Here is a 13,382-nt window from a genome sequence, read left to right on the forward strand (position 1 = left end):
TTGCACAGAGATATAAAAAAGACAAACTATAGTTCTCCAACACATCATAAAGTGCATATGATAAGACAAAACTGAGGAAGAGATCCATCAAATAGAATGCAGACACCGTTTTCAACATCCAGATCATAATAGAAGAACAATCAATCAGTTTAACTTCTATGGTATAATTACCACAGACTGTCATTTACATTGCATATCAACAAGTGGGCAATATCAATGATTAGTTTTTCCAACATTACATAAAATTAATATTCAATTCAGTACCTAACACATGCTTGGTAGAAAAAGAAATCATCAATTCTGCCTGAATTATCAATACATCTAAAAGAAGAAGAAGAAGAAAAAAAAAAACCTTATCTAGCATGACATCTACCTGAAAACATTTCACTGCTTTTACACTCCAAGTGTAAATCGATCCTGAGGATGGTACTTGTATATCATACAAAATTACATTACTTTATCTGTACACAGATTTTTGCATTGATACTGATGTTATTCTCTTGCATGAAGATATACACCTTGTAGTATTATTTTCACACTTTAAAACATTCACTGCATCTCTTCGCGTTTAATAGATTTTTGTTGCCTCTCCTGTGCAGTCTTCATGAAATTCCCATGATGGAGGAGATTCAAAGACGTTTGATTTCTGTACAATGTACTTGTGTAAAGCTGTAGCACTGAACCAGACTCTGCAGGTGTGGTTGCTATGGAAACACATTCACTGAGTTGGCTCAGTGGGGCTCATGCAGGCTGTGTGAAACCACATGAAGGTCACAATGTTACCACGAGAGCCATCTGCCTCATTTTCCACTTAACTTCTTTGTTTTGTCATGTTTTCTTCAAGTTTCTCATAGTGACGATACCCTTTTGACAAAAAGACATTTGATTGTGGCAACGAATAACAATCCAGCACAATGCATACACTGTACTTCAGAAGGGTCAGTTCAACATTCTGCAGCACCACTACGTTCCACTACCAGCAGATAAAGGTCCACAACCGCATGTTCACCTGAACCATTCAGCGAGACAGCTGGGCTACCGATGTAGAGACCATCCATCAACCACAAATACACATCATTAATCAGATGATTGCACGCTTTTGAAGTACATGTATTATTGCCCCGTTTCCCCTGCCACTAAATGTGGTACTGGGGGGGGGGGGGGGGGGGGGCTTATGAATCATTGATTTTGTGCCATAGAACTCAACGCCAACTTGCACACCTAAAGTTCATGTCATGCTTAGAATCAACCGACAAAACACATCACTGAAACAAACTCATCAATATGATGGGATCATTCAGACAACTTATCAATGCAGCCTCTCACACGAGATATGACTAAAAGCTATTCCATGTGTCATTCTCTTCAGAAATGTTTCCACGATTGCAGCTTACAATGAGTGCAGCTACCACAGCAATGGTGCCCTAGCTACCATTTACCTGTGAGAACGGCAAGTGTTCCTATGGTTACCTAACACTGTGGCAGCTTCCACCGTCATCATTTAAGGTGGGTAGCCCAATTCACTACATAAACCAAGGCTGCCACCGCCACACGTGTGTGTACAGCAACCCTTACTACACAAGCTACCACATGGACACAGATGAAGGATGAATGCCGCGAAACAAGGACAAGTAGTTTTAACAGTCTGCTCCAAGGACGAAAAGCAGACTCTTCATTTTGACCGCATCCAGCATCTACACATCCAACTCCATCGAGTGATGCATGCACAATCTTCCGGTTTCACTACGTGACTTTGCCGCCTTTTGCAAACTCCCATCGTCTGTGAATCATGACACTTCTTTCAAAACAAAACTTAACAAACAAAAACAGCATCCTGTGTGATGCAGCTGTGGCATAAGTTTCACTACTAGGTGAGACCTCATTACCTAGCTTCTTATTCTGCCTCCTGGAACCAGGTTAGAGGGTTCTTGACTCAAGAGATCTTGGGATATCCCCTTAACACTTCCTCAACCCTGATAAAGTGATGGACCACATCTCTTCTTCAGTCCCACACCATGTGGTTTTGGGTCTTGCTCTTCTTTGCTTTTCTTTCTCCTCCCATCTGGGAACCTAGTAACACATATTAAAAGATAATAGCAACTACCACAACACCAAGAGCCATGCTCTATGGCTGAATGATTACTTGTTTTTCTAGGCTGTTGCCATAGTACCTGGAATTATCGCCACTTCATGACAATGACTGCAGGGCTTCACTAATGACGCTGTTGGATCATTCTCTTGGTGCATGTGCTAACCAGTTTAATCATTGTTTTCCAATGATATTGAGCACCCTGCATCATGCATGCATCAAGACAAACTAGGGGTAGATAATGTGTGAAGAGGGCACATTTGATATTGTCTCTACATCAACCCACTGGGTTAGAGGTCACTGCTCTCCATTTTGCTTTAACAGCGCTTTTAATTCAAGCATCTTATTCCGGGAATAGGTCATGACGAAAGAAGAGATTCATCTTCAATAGGCTGTGCGTCTGGCTCTCCGACACACTTCCGCGTTCCATTCCAAGTAGGCAGAGATGGCTCATCCCTCTAGATAAATATGAAGTGGGCGACGGGATAGAAACAGATGCGCATCACCCTATTTTGGAGAGGTTATTAGAACAAGCAGTGTCAAGATCAAGGAAAAAGGAAATAACAAGATAAGTAGAAGACAGTTCCTCCTATTATCTCAGCACTCCCAAGTGTTCCCAATTTTATGACCTCACCAGATTCTATATTGCCCTTGAGGAATCTATTTACGCAGTCCTGGCAGTTTCGCTTTCGTTTTCCTGACTAAGAATAACAAACTGAGAACCGCGTTGTAAGGAGCATTCGGGGATTGCTGGATTTTTGTTTGTTTGTTTGTGCAGGAAAGCTCCACTTACTGAGATTATGACAGCTTGACATGATTACATCATTCTGAAGGTATGCACGAACAATTGAAGAATTAGCACGTCTCGTTTACCATATGTTCAGACAACGTACGATCATGTGACTCCCACCTTGGGATGGTGGTCTGCATTTGCCTGTCAAATGTACATTGTACACTCGGTTCCACATCTCTGCATTTTGTGAGCTCATCTCGCACTCGAAGCAACCTAATCCACACACACAAACAAACACTCACACAAACACACTAAACAGGTAGTTCTTCGCCTCTTCGGTCCCATCCCTTCACTTTGACGTCAGGCTCTGCACGAAGCCTGCCGTATTGTACTCTACTTCATACTGTCTTTCATCTCACAGTACTTGGCCTCCTCGGTCCCATCTCTTCACTTTGATGTGAGGCTCTGCAAGAAGTCTCCTCTACTGTACTTTGTTTCGTACTGCCTCTCATCCCACAGTACTTGGCCTCTTCGGTCCCGTCCCTTCACTTTGATGTCAGGCTTTGCATGAAGTCTGCCATGTTGTACTCTGTTTCATACTGGCCTTCATCCCACAGGTCGCCAAGGTTGGCGAGAATGGTGTTCATGGACTGCTGCCCCTCCTTGGTCTTGCCTCCGTTACCATCAACCATGGCATCTCCTGGCCCTGCAGGTCCACTCTGTAGAAACAAGGAACAAGCACATGGGAAAAATTAGGAGGGGGGAAAAATAGGAGGGAGTAAAAGGCATCACATGAAAATATTTGTGTTGAAAGATATTGGAGGTAAACTCTTTATGTGCCATGGTGAAAACCTCCTGTGTGCTACATTATTCTGAGACACCAACATTGTCATGCTTTGAGAAAACAAACTGTTTTTCAAATCTTTGCTACTTCTGTAGATTTATGTTAAGCTGGACATATAGTGTGTAGGGCTGTAGAGAAAACTCCAAGCTTTGCTTAGATATCAATCATATGACAAATCTATGATTATTTTTCTTTCAAGTGACTAGCAGCTAAATTACTGTAAAGGCATGACTTTTGCACACTCAACAGTGACAGAAACTTAGAATTATGCAAATCCAGTAAGCAACACCGCTTGTTAGTCAATCACCACACAAAAAGTAAACTACAGGTATGTGAGACGAACTGGAGCGCGAGAAACGCTTTCATTGTACTGCGCCATTTGGCGATTCATTGATCGGTTTGGGCACAGGTTTGTGCGTTTGAGCAGAATACGCAAAGTTGGCACGCCGTTGACCGAGCCGGACGTGCGAACGTGGCACATAAAGAGTTAATCATATTGTAAAGCACTGAGTGGCACAGACATTATATACAGTTTTATACATTACATTTACATGCCTGCTACAGTTCATTAACTATGGGGCAGCAAAGCATAAAAAGTGCAGAAAATCTACAGGTATAACATCCATGCCCTTGTTCTTCTGTGATTGTTTCAATCGGAACATTGTCCCCATGACCCTGCAATGACATGCATTTTTTTTTTTTTTAAACATGTCTGGCATGCGCTACATGATATCCTTGATTTAGACTGTCAATGTACGGGTGTCCTAGAATGCACTTATATGTCATTGCCCTTAAATGTTTATTGTGTACACTACCTGACCTTGGCTTAACATTGCAATTGACTATGAATTTTAATACTCTGTACAACCATGCCAAGAAAGCAGGGAAAAATGCCATTCCTGCCTAAAGCCAAGCCAGTAAACTATCGCCTTGACTGAACAGTAAGAAGTTCATTGCCTGCATTTAACTGCATTACTGTAAAACATGATATATTTGCGACATGAATTTTTCGCGAATTGGAGCAGACGGCCTTTTTTGCAGCATGAAATTTTCGCGAACTGCCACTGGCATTCCATGCATATAGTGTAGACAAGAACTTTCGCGTGCATTTTAATTTCGCGAATCTTGGCGCTCGCGAAATTCGCCAAATTAAAATGCACGCGAAAATTCCTCGTTTTTACAGTACTTGAATTGCACTGAACTGAAATGGTACATGATATTACTCTTCATAAGCCTTGTGGTGACCACAGGTAGTTACTGTGACTGTTTCTACCCTCATGACATTGTATATTACATTTCCACTGATTCAGCTGTTATGCCAACAACTGTAAAAGATTGACAAAATATTACCAACAACAATGCCACATCAAAATCCAACCATTCTTACAATTCAAACAATACTTTAGAATTACTATGATATTTGGAGTATAACTTCAACTAGACATCACAAGCAGATGTTGTATCACATAAAGAAGATAGCCGGTTTTAGCATGGTTCCATTATTTAAAGGACAAGTTCACCTTCATAAACATAAGGATTGAGAGAATGTAGCAATATTAGAAGAACACATCAGTGAAAGTTTGAGGAAAATCGGACAATTCGTTCAAAAGTTATGAATTTTTGAAGTTTTTGTGCAGTAACCGCTGGATGAGAAGACTACTGCAGTGTATGAATAACTTAGATGTCACATGCGTACAACAATATAAGGAAAATATAAAGAGAATTTCACAAAATTCCATCTTTTGAAAAAAGTACACATTCCCCTGACTCGTTACCGACAAATGTTATGGGTAATATTATCCCCCCTGCCTTTTGAAAGAGGCAGGTCAAGTGCTCTTTTATTATGCGAAAAAAGTGAAAATATGTTGAATTTTCTTTTACATTTTCTTTATACTGTTGTACGCATATGACTCACAAGCTGTAGTAGTCTCCCCATCCAGCGGTTCCAACACAAAAATTTTAAAAATTCATAACTTTTACATCGATTGTCCAATTTTCCTCAAACTTTCACTGATGTGTTCTACTAATATTGTTGCATTCTCTCAATCCTTATGTTTATGAAGGTGAACTTGTCCTTTAACTGCATTGTGATACCATTCCAAATGTAGTCCTATCTGTGTGCATCCCTGCGGATAATTCATATCAGTCAAAGAAACAAGAGCTCTGTAAAATTTTCTCATGGCTAATCTATGATGTTCAGAAATTGAAAACACACACCATAATCATGACATGGACATAAATCTCTGGAAAGTGCAAGCATAGCGAAAAGAAAAAAATAATCACTCACATGATCTCTCACGCTATTAAGTGACAAAGCAAATGTACTAAAATCAAGGACAACATTGAAAATCTCAATGTCTTGATATATATGTTTCTGATCATGAACTATGAAAGATTTGTATTTCTTACCACCAGAATTGCAAGGGAAAATTTATAAAACAGTGCACTTCAGAGTTTTGCAAGTTTATACTGGTTTCCAGCATCATCCTGACTCTTGCATTCACCAATTTTATGACTGTCACTTTCAATATTTGACTCACGGCACAAGCTATTCTTTTGACTCTTCAAAGGAATAAAATCTCAACAGAGGCATATACCAGAATGTATGTGTAAAACACTTTATGTAGATGATTTTTGATATGGCCGTCCATAGAGCAAAATAGGGATGGGTGGGATAGAAACACAATAAAACTGTATCTCACAGAAGAAAGATACATACATACTAAAGGATATGCGCTCATAAAAAATATGACGGGTTTCATTCAATGAATAATGGAATAACAGGAAGGAGAGTTTGTGAGAGTTTGTTCACAATGAGCACAACACGCATGCTTTACGTACGAATGTTGGCACACAACATCACATACAACTGCTATTAAAGGAAACCCAAATCCACGGAGCAATGTGGATTGAGTGAAAGCAGCAACACTACCAGAACACCGTATCAGTGAAAGTTCTAGGAAAATCGGACGATCGATGCAAAAGTTATGAATTTTCTATAAAGTTTTGGTGTTGGAACCACTGGATCAGGGGACTGTATTAGAGTTCATGATGTCATGTGTGGACAACAATATAAAGAAAAATTGAAGAGAATTACACAAAAATTCATTTTTCATGAAAATTGCACATTCCGTCAACTTGACACTGACATATCTTAAGGGTACTAACAATTCACCCTGCTTCCTGAAAGCTGTTAGTCAAGTGCCCTTTCATTATGCTTGAAAAATTCAAAACATGTTGAATTTTATGATTAAGCTCCTTCTCGTTATGTCCCTCCATACCATTGACTGTTGTTTGACGCTGACATTTAGAATTCATTCAACAGACACAAATAAATAAAATACATAAATGTCACATAACTCTTTATACTTGTTTCTGTTTTCAACTCCAGATTATCAAATACTTGTGACAGTGACATGCATGCATACCTCTTCTTATGAATGATCAGACAATTTTATGCACTCTGCTCAAATATCTTGATGGTAGGTTACATAGTCTTGAGATCGTTAGGATTTTTCTTTGAATGCAATTAAACAAATTTGTACAAAATACGGGTTGGTAATGAACTCTTGGAGTTTTATCACTAGCACATTAAACGTGCTGATGTAATACACAGTCACATGACTTCAGCCTAGATTTTTATGCCCCTTGAGGTTGTGCAAATATGGGGCAACACATGCAAAATAGGATCTATTGCGTGTGAATAAATGCCAAAATTTGATCGATGAAACCTTGTTGCCTTCATGTTCACTTGGCTTAAAGCTAGACTCTTTGGCAGAAGTTTTTTCCTTCAAGCTGGTTTCATGAAAAATGATAAGCAAGATAGGTGTAGTGTGCTGAGTTAACACCTTTAATATGGACAAAGAGTTTGTAATTTGCCTGGTGAATAAACATTCTTACATGAGGACAGGGAAGGCACATTCTGTTACAAAAAGACTAACCCATGCAATATACTGTGAAGTGAATTGATGACCTAGGACCATCTACAATATTACACACTGTAGATGACTTTGGCTAGACATGTTATTTTGCGATGATGAATCCTGTATTATGACTTGGGATTTTCCTCCACAGTACAAGTGTATTTCAACCACAATGGCACTTTCATTTTTTGTGTATACTTCATTTTCCTTCTCAACAGGTGGTAAGTGCAAACTCATCTCAATCAAGAGTTTGGAACCAATATAACAAAGGCAACAGAGAGGACAAATTGTTAACGGTACAAAGGCTCACAAACACAAAATCCACTCAATGCTACTGAAGTTTACAATGAAGAAGACGTGTCTAATGAAGAGGTGCACATATTTATCAGACACTTAATACTAGAATTCAGCTCTGATGGCAAGCAAAATAAACTATTTTTTTCTCTCCACATTCCGATAACAAAATACATAATTATTGATACTGCACACTGGTCCTCCAGCAAGCAATCCTGCAAATCACTATTAGAAGTACATGTTATGATTTTGTAAGAATGCCATCTTTTGACTGACAGTCCCCTGTTACAAGAAATGTTCCTTCATCATAAAAAATGGACAAGAATGACAGTTGAGATAAGTACCTTGTATGTAAGAGACAACATTGATGTTAACCAAAGTAATGAAGTCCACAAGGTTAACAATTGCATCATAGAGCTACCATATCTACATGTGGAAGTAGGTATCACAGCAGAATTACCTCATTTGAACTTCAGTGCATCAGCCATTCACAAAAGGTAGTTTTCTTGAGTGCCAATTTGCACTTTAAATTGTGTACATGTATTTGTGATCCAAATTGGGGGCTAGTCCGGAAATAGTACAAGATAACCTTCATGTGCCAAGGCACTTAGTTTAACTTATTATCATTATCATTATTTCCGTTTTATTACCACGAGGTAGTCTCATCAAGACCAGCAGGTCCTGCTCTTCCAGAGAGCCCTGCCCATGATAAAAATTCATAAACATTCATCCTAACTTGACGAGCTTTATTTCACAAGCATTCAGTATACCCATCAAAATGTGACCCAGTGGTAAGTTAGTACAAAGAAATGTGCCACAGTTCAGCAGGAAGGCCATGGTCAAAAAATCGGGACTATGGAAAATGGGTCATCTCTATTCATTGGCAATTACTTTCAAAATATCTGTGCCAAACAGCACAGACAGCACTCCTATGTGTGTGCCAATCTGTGAAAAGATGACAGTAAGATGGAATGCAATATACATAGGGTTTGATATTTGCCGTAGCCCAGTGGCTCCATGGCCCAGGAGGTCACTACAAGATGAAAATTGGATTATTATGTTTTCTTTTATTTTGGGCCACTACATATCTTTTTCAGGACACCAAATCTTCAGATTTGAAGACTTATAGTGGCCCCAATGTCACCAAGAAAAAAATTAGTGTCTAGCCCTGATTTATATCATAAATAATGCCTCACGGAAACCCAAACCAAAAGAGAAAAGTGGATTGAGTGAAAGCAGCAACATTAGTAGAACACATCAGTGAAAGTTTGAGAAAAATCGGACAATTGATGCAAAAGTTATGAATTTTTAAAGTTTTGGTGTTGGAACCGCTGGATGGGGAGACTACTAAAGGTTATGACGTATGTGTGGAAAACAATATAAAGAAAATATAAAAGGAATTCCACAAAAATTCCTTCTTCGTGAAAATTACACATTCCATCAACTTAATACTGACATATGTTAAGGGTAGCAATTACTCTCCCTGCTTTCTGAAATCAGATAGTCAAGTGCTCTTTCATTATGCTAGAAAAGTGAATTTTTGTGAAATTCCATTTATAGGCCCTATTTTCTTTATACTGTTGTCCACACATGATGTCATAAACTCAAGTAGTCTCCTCATCCGGTGGTTTCAACACCAAAACTTTAAAAATTCATAACTCTTGCATTGATTGTCAGATTTTCCTCAAACTTTCACTGATATGTTCTACTAATGTTGCTGCTATCACTCAATCCACATTGCTCTTGGGGTTTGGGTTTCCTGTAGGAGACTATATGTGACCGTGCACCTCAAAACGAACATAAAGTCGCACACACTGATTTTGCGTGAGGACTGAAAATAAGCGAAATGGGTCAACCCAGCCAAACTTCACTTTTTCATATTTTCTGAAAGAGCGGGTCTTGTTTTACATGATGCTAAAATTTGATATCATAAAACAGGCAGGAAAGTATGTTTTTTAGCAGTTTATCTTGAACATTTTTTTTGTAGAATAGTGTGATTAGGTGTGTTTTTAGAATCCCTTTTTCATTTCTGAAAAACCTTGTCCACACTCTTCACTATCAACTCTAATAACTTTTGAAAGGATAGTGCTACTGCTTTGAAAGTTGGCATTGATTATGGACAGAATGTGTTAATGGGGCATGCTTAATTTCAATTTAATCTGATAATCCATTCATTGCTGTTACTCTGGTGGTTTACTTCCTGTTTTTTGTCCCATTCATCGCACAGCCAGCACGGTTTGGTAAAGATTAAGCGCTTGAATAGACACTGTACTTCAGAGCCTCTTTTCTCAGTTCACATTTTTCCTTAGTTTGTGCTTTCTTTCCAATACTTAGATAGGTTAGGAGAGTCCATTTGATTTGAGTTATACATCATTTTAAAGCTTAAAGTCTGCTCTTTCAGAATATGGTCTTAACTAAAAATTCATGTCTGGCGACTTTTTGTTTGTTTTGAGGTGCAGGGTCACATATGGTACTTGCCGTGTCTAGGTTGAAGAGATCCAGGAGTTGATCTGTTCCCATAGACTGCAGGCTGGAGTTGTCCTGAGTGATCACAGTGTTGGCAATGTTCAGCTTGAACTTCTGTAACCTGTCATGTATAAACACAAGATATGACAAATACCACTTACAACACTGTATTATCTATTCATTCATTTTTCTAAAAGACACAGATTACAAACCATCTACATGTATAGTGGAAGTGTTTATTTTCTGTCAAAACAGAAAAATGGCTGTCACAGCTAGCCATTCATTTATGCCAATAAGACTACAAATTATACGTAAATATATATATATATATATATATGTGTGTGTGTGTGTGTGTGTGTGAATATGTTCATATTGAAAGTACATTCTGCATTCATTAAAAGACAATTCTGAAAGCAAGAAGAGCAGTGTTTCAAAAACATGCAGATTTTCAGTCTTACGGTATAAAATCAATCCAATAATCTATCAAATCTGAACCTTACGTCTAAATACATGTAATAGAAAACTGTTCTCCTTACAAAAAAAAAAAAAACGACCCAAAACATCGAAGATGATATAATGCAAAGTTCATGAAAAGAACTGCTTTCACACAGTAGTTGACATTTGATCATGTTCACTTGGAAAACATAGTGTAGTGTGCACGGTAGCCAAACTTCTGCTGGCACTGTATGTAATAGCAAATTTTACATAACAGAATAATACCATCGATGTGTACCTTTCACCTTTCAAAAAACAATCAAACAGAACTTTATTGCTCAATTTGATGGAGCAAAGTATCAGTACTAAAAAACCCACAATATAAAATACATAACTCTGGATCCAGCTTCAGGGAGACAGTGCAGTGCAGATAGGCAATGAATGGGATATGATATAGTTGAAAACATTAAAGAGACACAAATTGTCTCCCCAAGGCCGTGTGTCTCCTTAATAAAATAATGATGAGCATATTATGTCTCCCTAAAGCTGGGCCCATAGCTAAAATATATGTATATATAAAACATACATAAGTCATGGTGACAAATTGGTTTTGGTTGCCCCAATCCATTTCAAGTTAATCATATTTAATAATAAATATGAATATTCTTGATTTGAATATGAAAAAGATGGCATGCTAGAGAGCTTCAATACAGATTCCTGATATTGGCTCTAAGTCTTACGCTTAACCCGTTGAGGACGGTTTGATTTTGCTACAACACGTATTTCCCATAGACACATTCCCGAGTATACTCGGGACTCGTCCTCAACGGGTTAAGGTGAACTGAATGGAGGAGACAACAATTGATACTTATAATGTGAATTAGTATTTCTGTCCGTGTGTAATGACCGTTAAGATCCAGATTCATTCTAAACGCCTTTTCATTTTCCCCCAAGAAACTGATTGCTTCAGATCAAACTACCTTTCTACAGCTTTTGTCCATAATTGCCTGGTAAATGTCACTTCTAAAGTGCCCCACTAGATCAAATGTTTACAATCTTCAATGTTTATAGATGATGAGGATTAATCGTACTGAGACTTTGTGATCCCCTCCCCCCTAAAAAGAATAAAAACAAACCAAATTCACTATCTACATTCAGTGAATATATGACACTTAAAGAGAAGCTTTAATAGACAAACAACAATCTGTGCTTTGGAATGAACAGGAGGGCAAAGATAATTCACTAGAATATGACAGAATATCAATTTCTCTAATCACAACTATATTTGATCCATGAAAAACCAAGACATTCTGGAAGATTTAATTTTTTGAGGTCTAAACCCTATCAAAAATTGACAGAATGTACACTTAGGTTAATGGAGTGATATCATGCTTTTCTTGACAAAGAAAAAACAACCAACAAACAAACAAACAAACAGACTCAGAAAAACACCTGGACACAAATGACATGTCAAAGTATTATTTTTCTCTGGACAGCAACTGTCTTTGCTAATGTAACTGTCAGACTGGATGAAGATAAGAAGTCAGGTGTACAGTGTATAATGGCTTGCCTGTAGCTCAATGTGTCCTGAATGAGTTCACTGACTGTTTGAGTTTCATCCATTTGTAAGCTATGAATGCCAAAATATAAATTGAGCATGACACCCATTTAATCTGTCACAAATGTACACACTAGTAGTTATGTACATATGTATGATGTACTGTATGCATGGCTGTTTTAATGTGTATGTACACAGGTTGACCAGATTCATGGAGAACATTCTACATGGTATAGATATAGTACATACAGGCTGACCAGATCAGTGGAGAATTTTCTAGGTGGTATACAATGTAGATATACAGTACATGCATGTAACAGGAAATACATTATAGCTCACTCAATCCAGAATGATTTCACCCATTCCAGAATGTTCTGGGAAGTGCTAACATATTTGGCTGAGTGAGGCACTGTCCCTGTAGCCCAATGTGATTGGTAGTTATTCTTGGCAATGATGTTTTGTACATAGATAGGCAGTGAGTCATCCAGGATTCCTGGAACTTGGACTGGCTAGTAGGTTGGAGAGAGTTATAGAATGTGCTAGAAGGGGGTGAATGGATAGTATATAAGCCAGAGAAATTCTGCAGTAGGCAGAGTACCCAACACCTCTGCTCTGAGAGTTACGTCACTTCTGGCTCTGAAGCGACTTATTATAGTCAGTCCTGTGTTACCTGCTGACCTGTTATGTTTGTGGAGATAAGGCCGGGAGACATTTTGCCTGCAGAGAATTATTGCCTACATTGGAGATAGACTCCATATTTTAATGTCAATGGACATTGCTACGGAAAAGCTGTGAAGGCTGGATTCCTAGCTGGACAATATAAAGTGAATCATCATTCAACGCATCAACTGGACGTGGTCGTCACAACATTTGGACTCTGCACGTTTCGCCGTGGACGTATATCGTGGATTTTACCCCGGATCTACACCGTGGACTATTGTAACCTGTGCCTCTGGATTTACGTCGCAGGAATCATTCATCGGTGCATCGCGGATCATTCATTTGTGCATCGAACATCATATCTGGACACTACCAGGGAA

The 13,382-nt window shown here is 38.5% G+C and overlaps 1 protein-coding gene across 1 annotated transcript in view; it reads right to left on the minus strand.

The window, feature by feature from the left end:
• Positions 1-1,213: 1,213 nt before the first annotated feature.
• LOC139734769 (TATA-binding protein-associated factor 172-like) overlaps positions 1,214-13,382 on the minus strand; it is a 78,580-nt gene continuing 66,411 nt past the window's right edge. The window contains exons 37-38 of the mRNA XM_071645563.1: positions 10,362-10,470; positions 1,214-3,541 (exon numbers count right to left, since the gene is read on the minus strand). Coding sequence (XP_071501664.1) covers positions 3,368-3,541; positions 10,362-10,470 — 283 coding nt within the window. The 3' untranslated portion in view covers positions 1,214-3,367. The remainder of the gene's footprint in view (positions 3,542-10,361; positions 10,471-13,382) is intronic.

Source organism: Diadema antillarum, unplaced genomic scaffold (assembly GCF_040938485.1).
Source record: "Diadema antillarum isolate AM-2024a unplaced genomic scaffold, OU_Dant_1.0 seq00000546_RagTag, whole genome shotgun sequence".
Taxonomy (NCBI): domain Eukaryota; kingdom Metazoa; phylum Echinodermata; class Echinoidea; order Diadematoida; family Diadematidae; genus Diadema; species Diadema antillarum.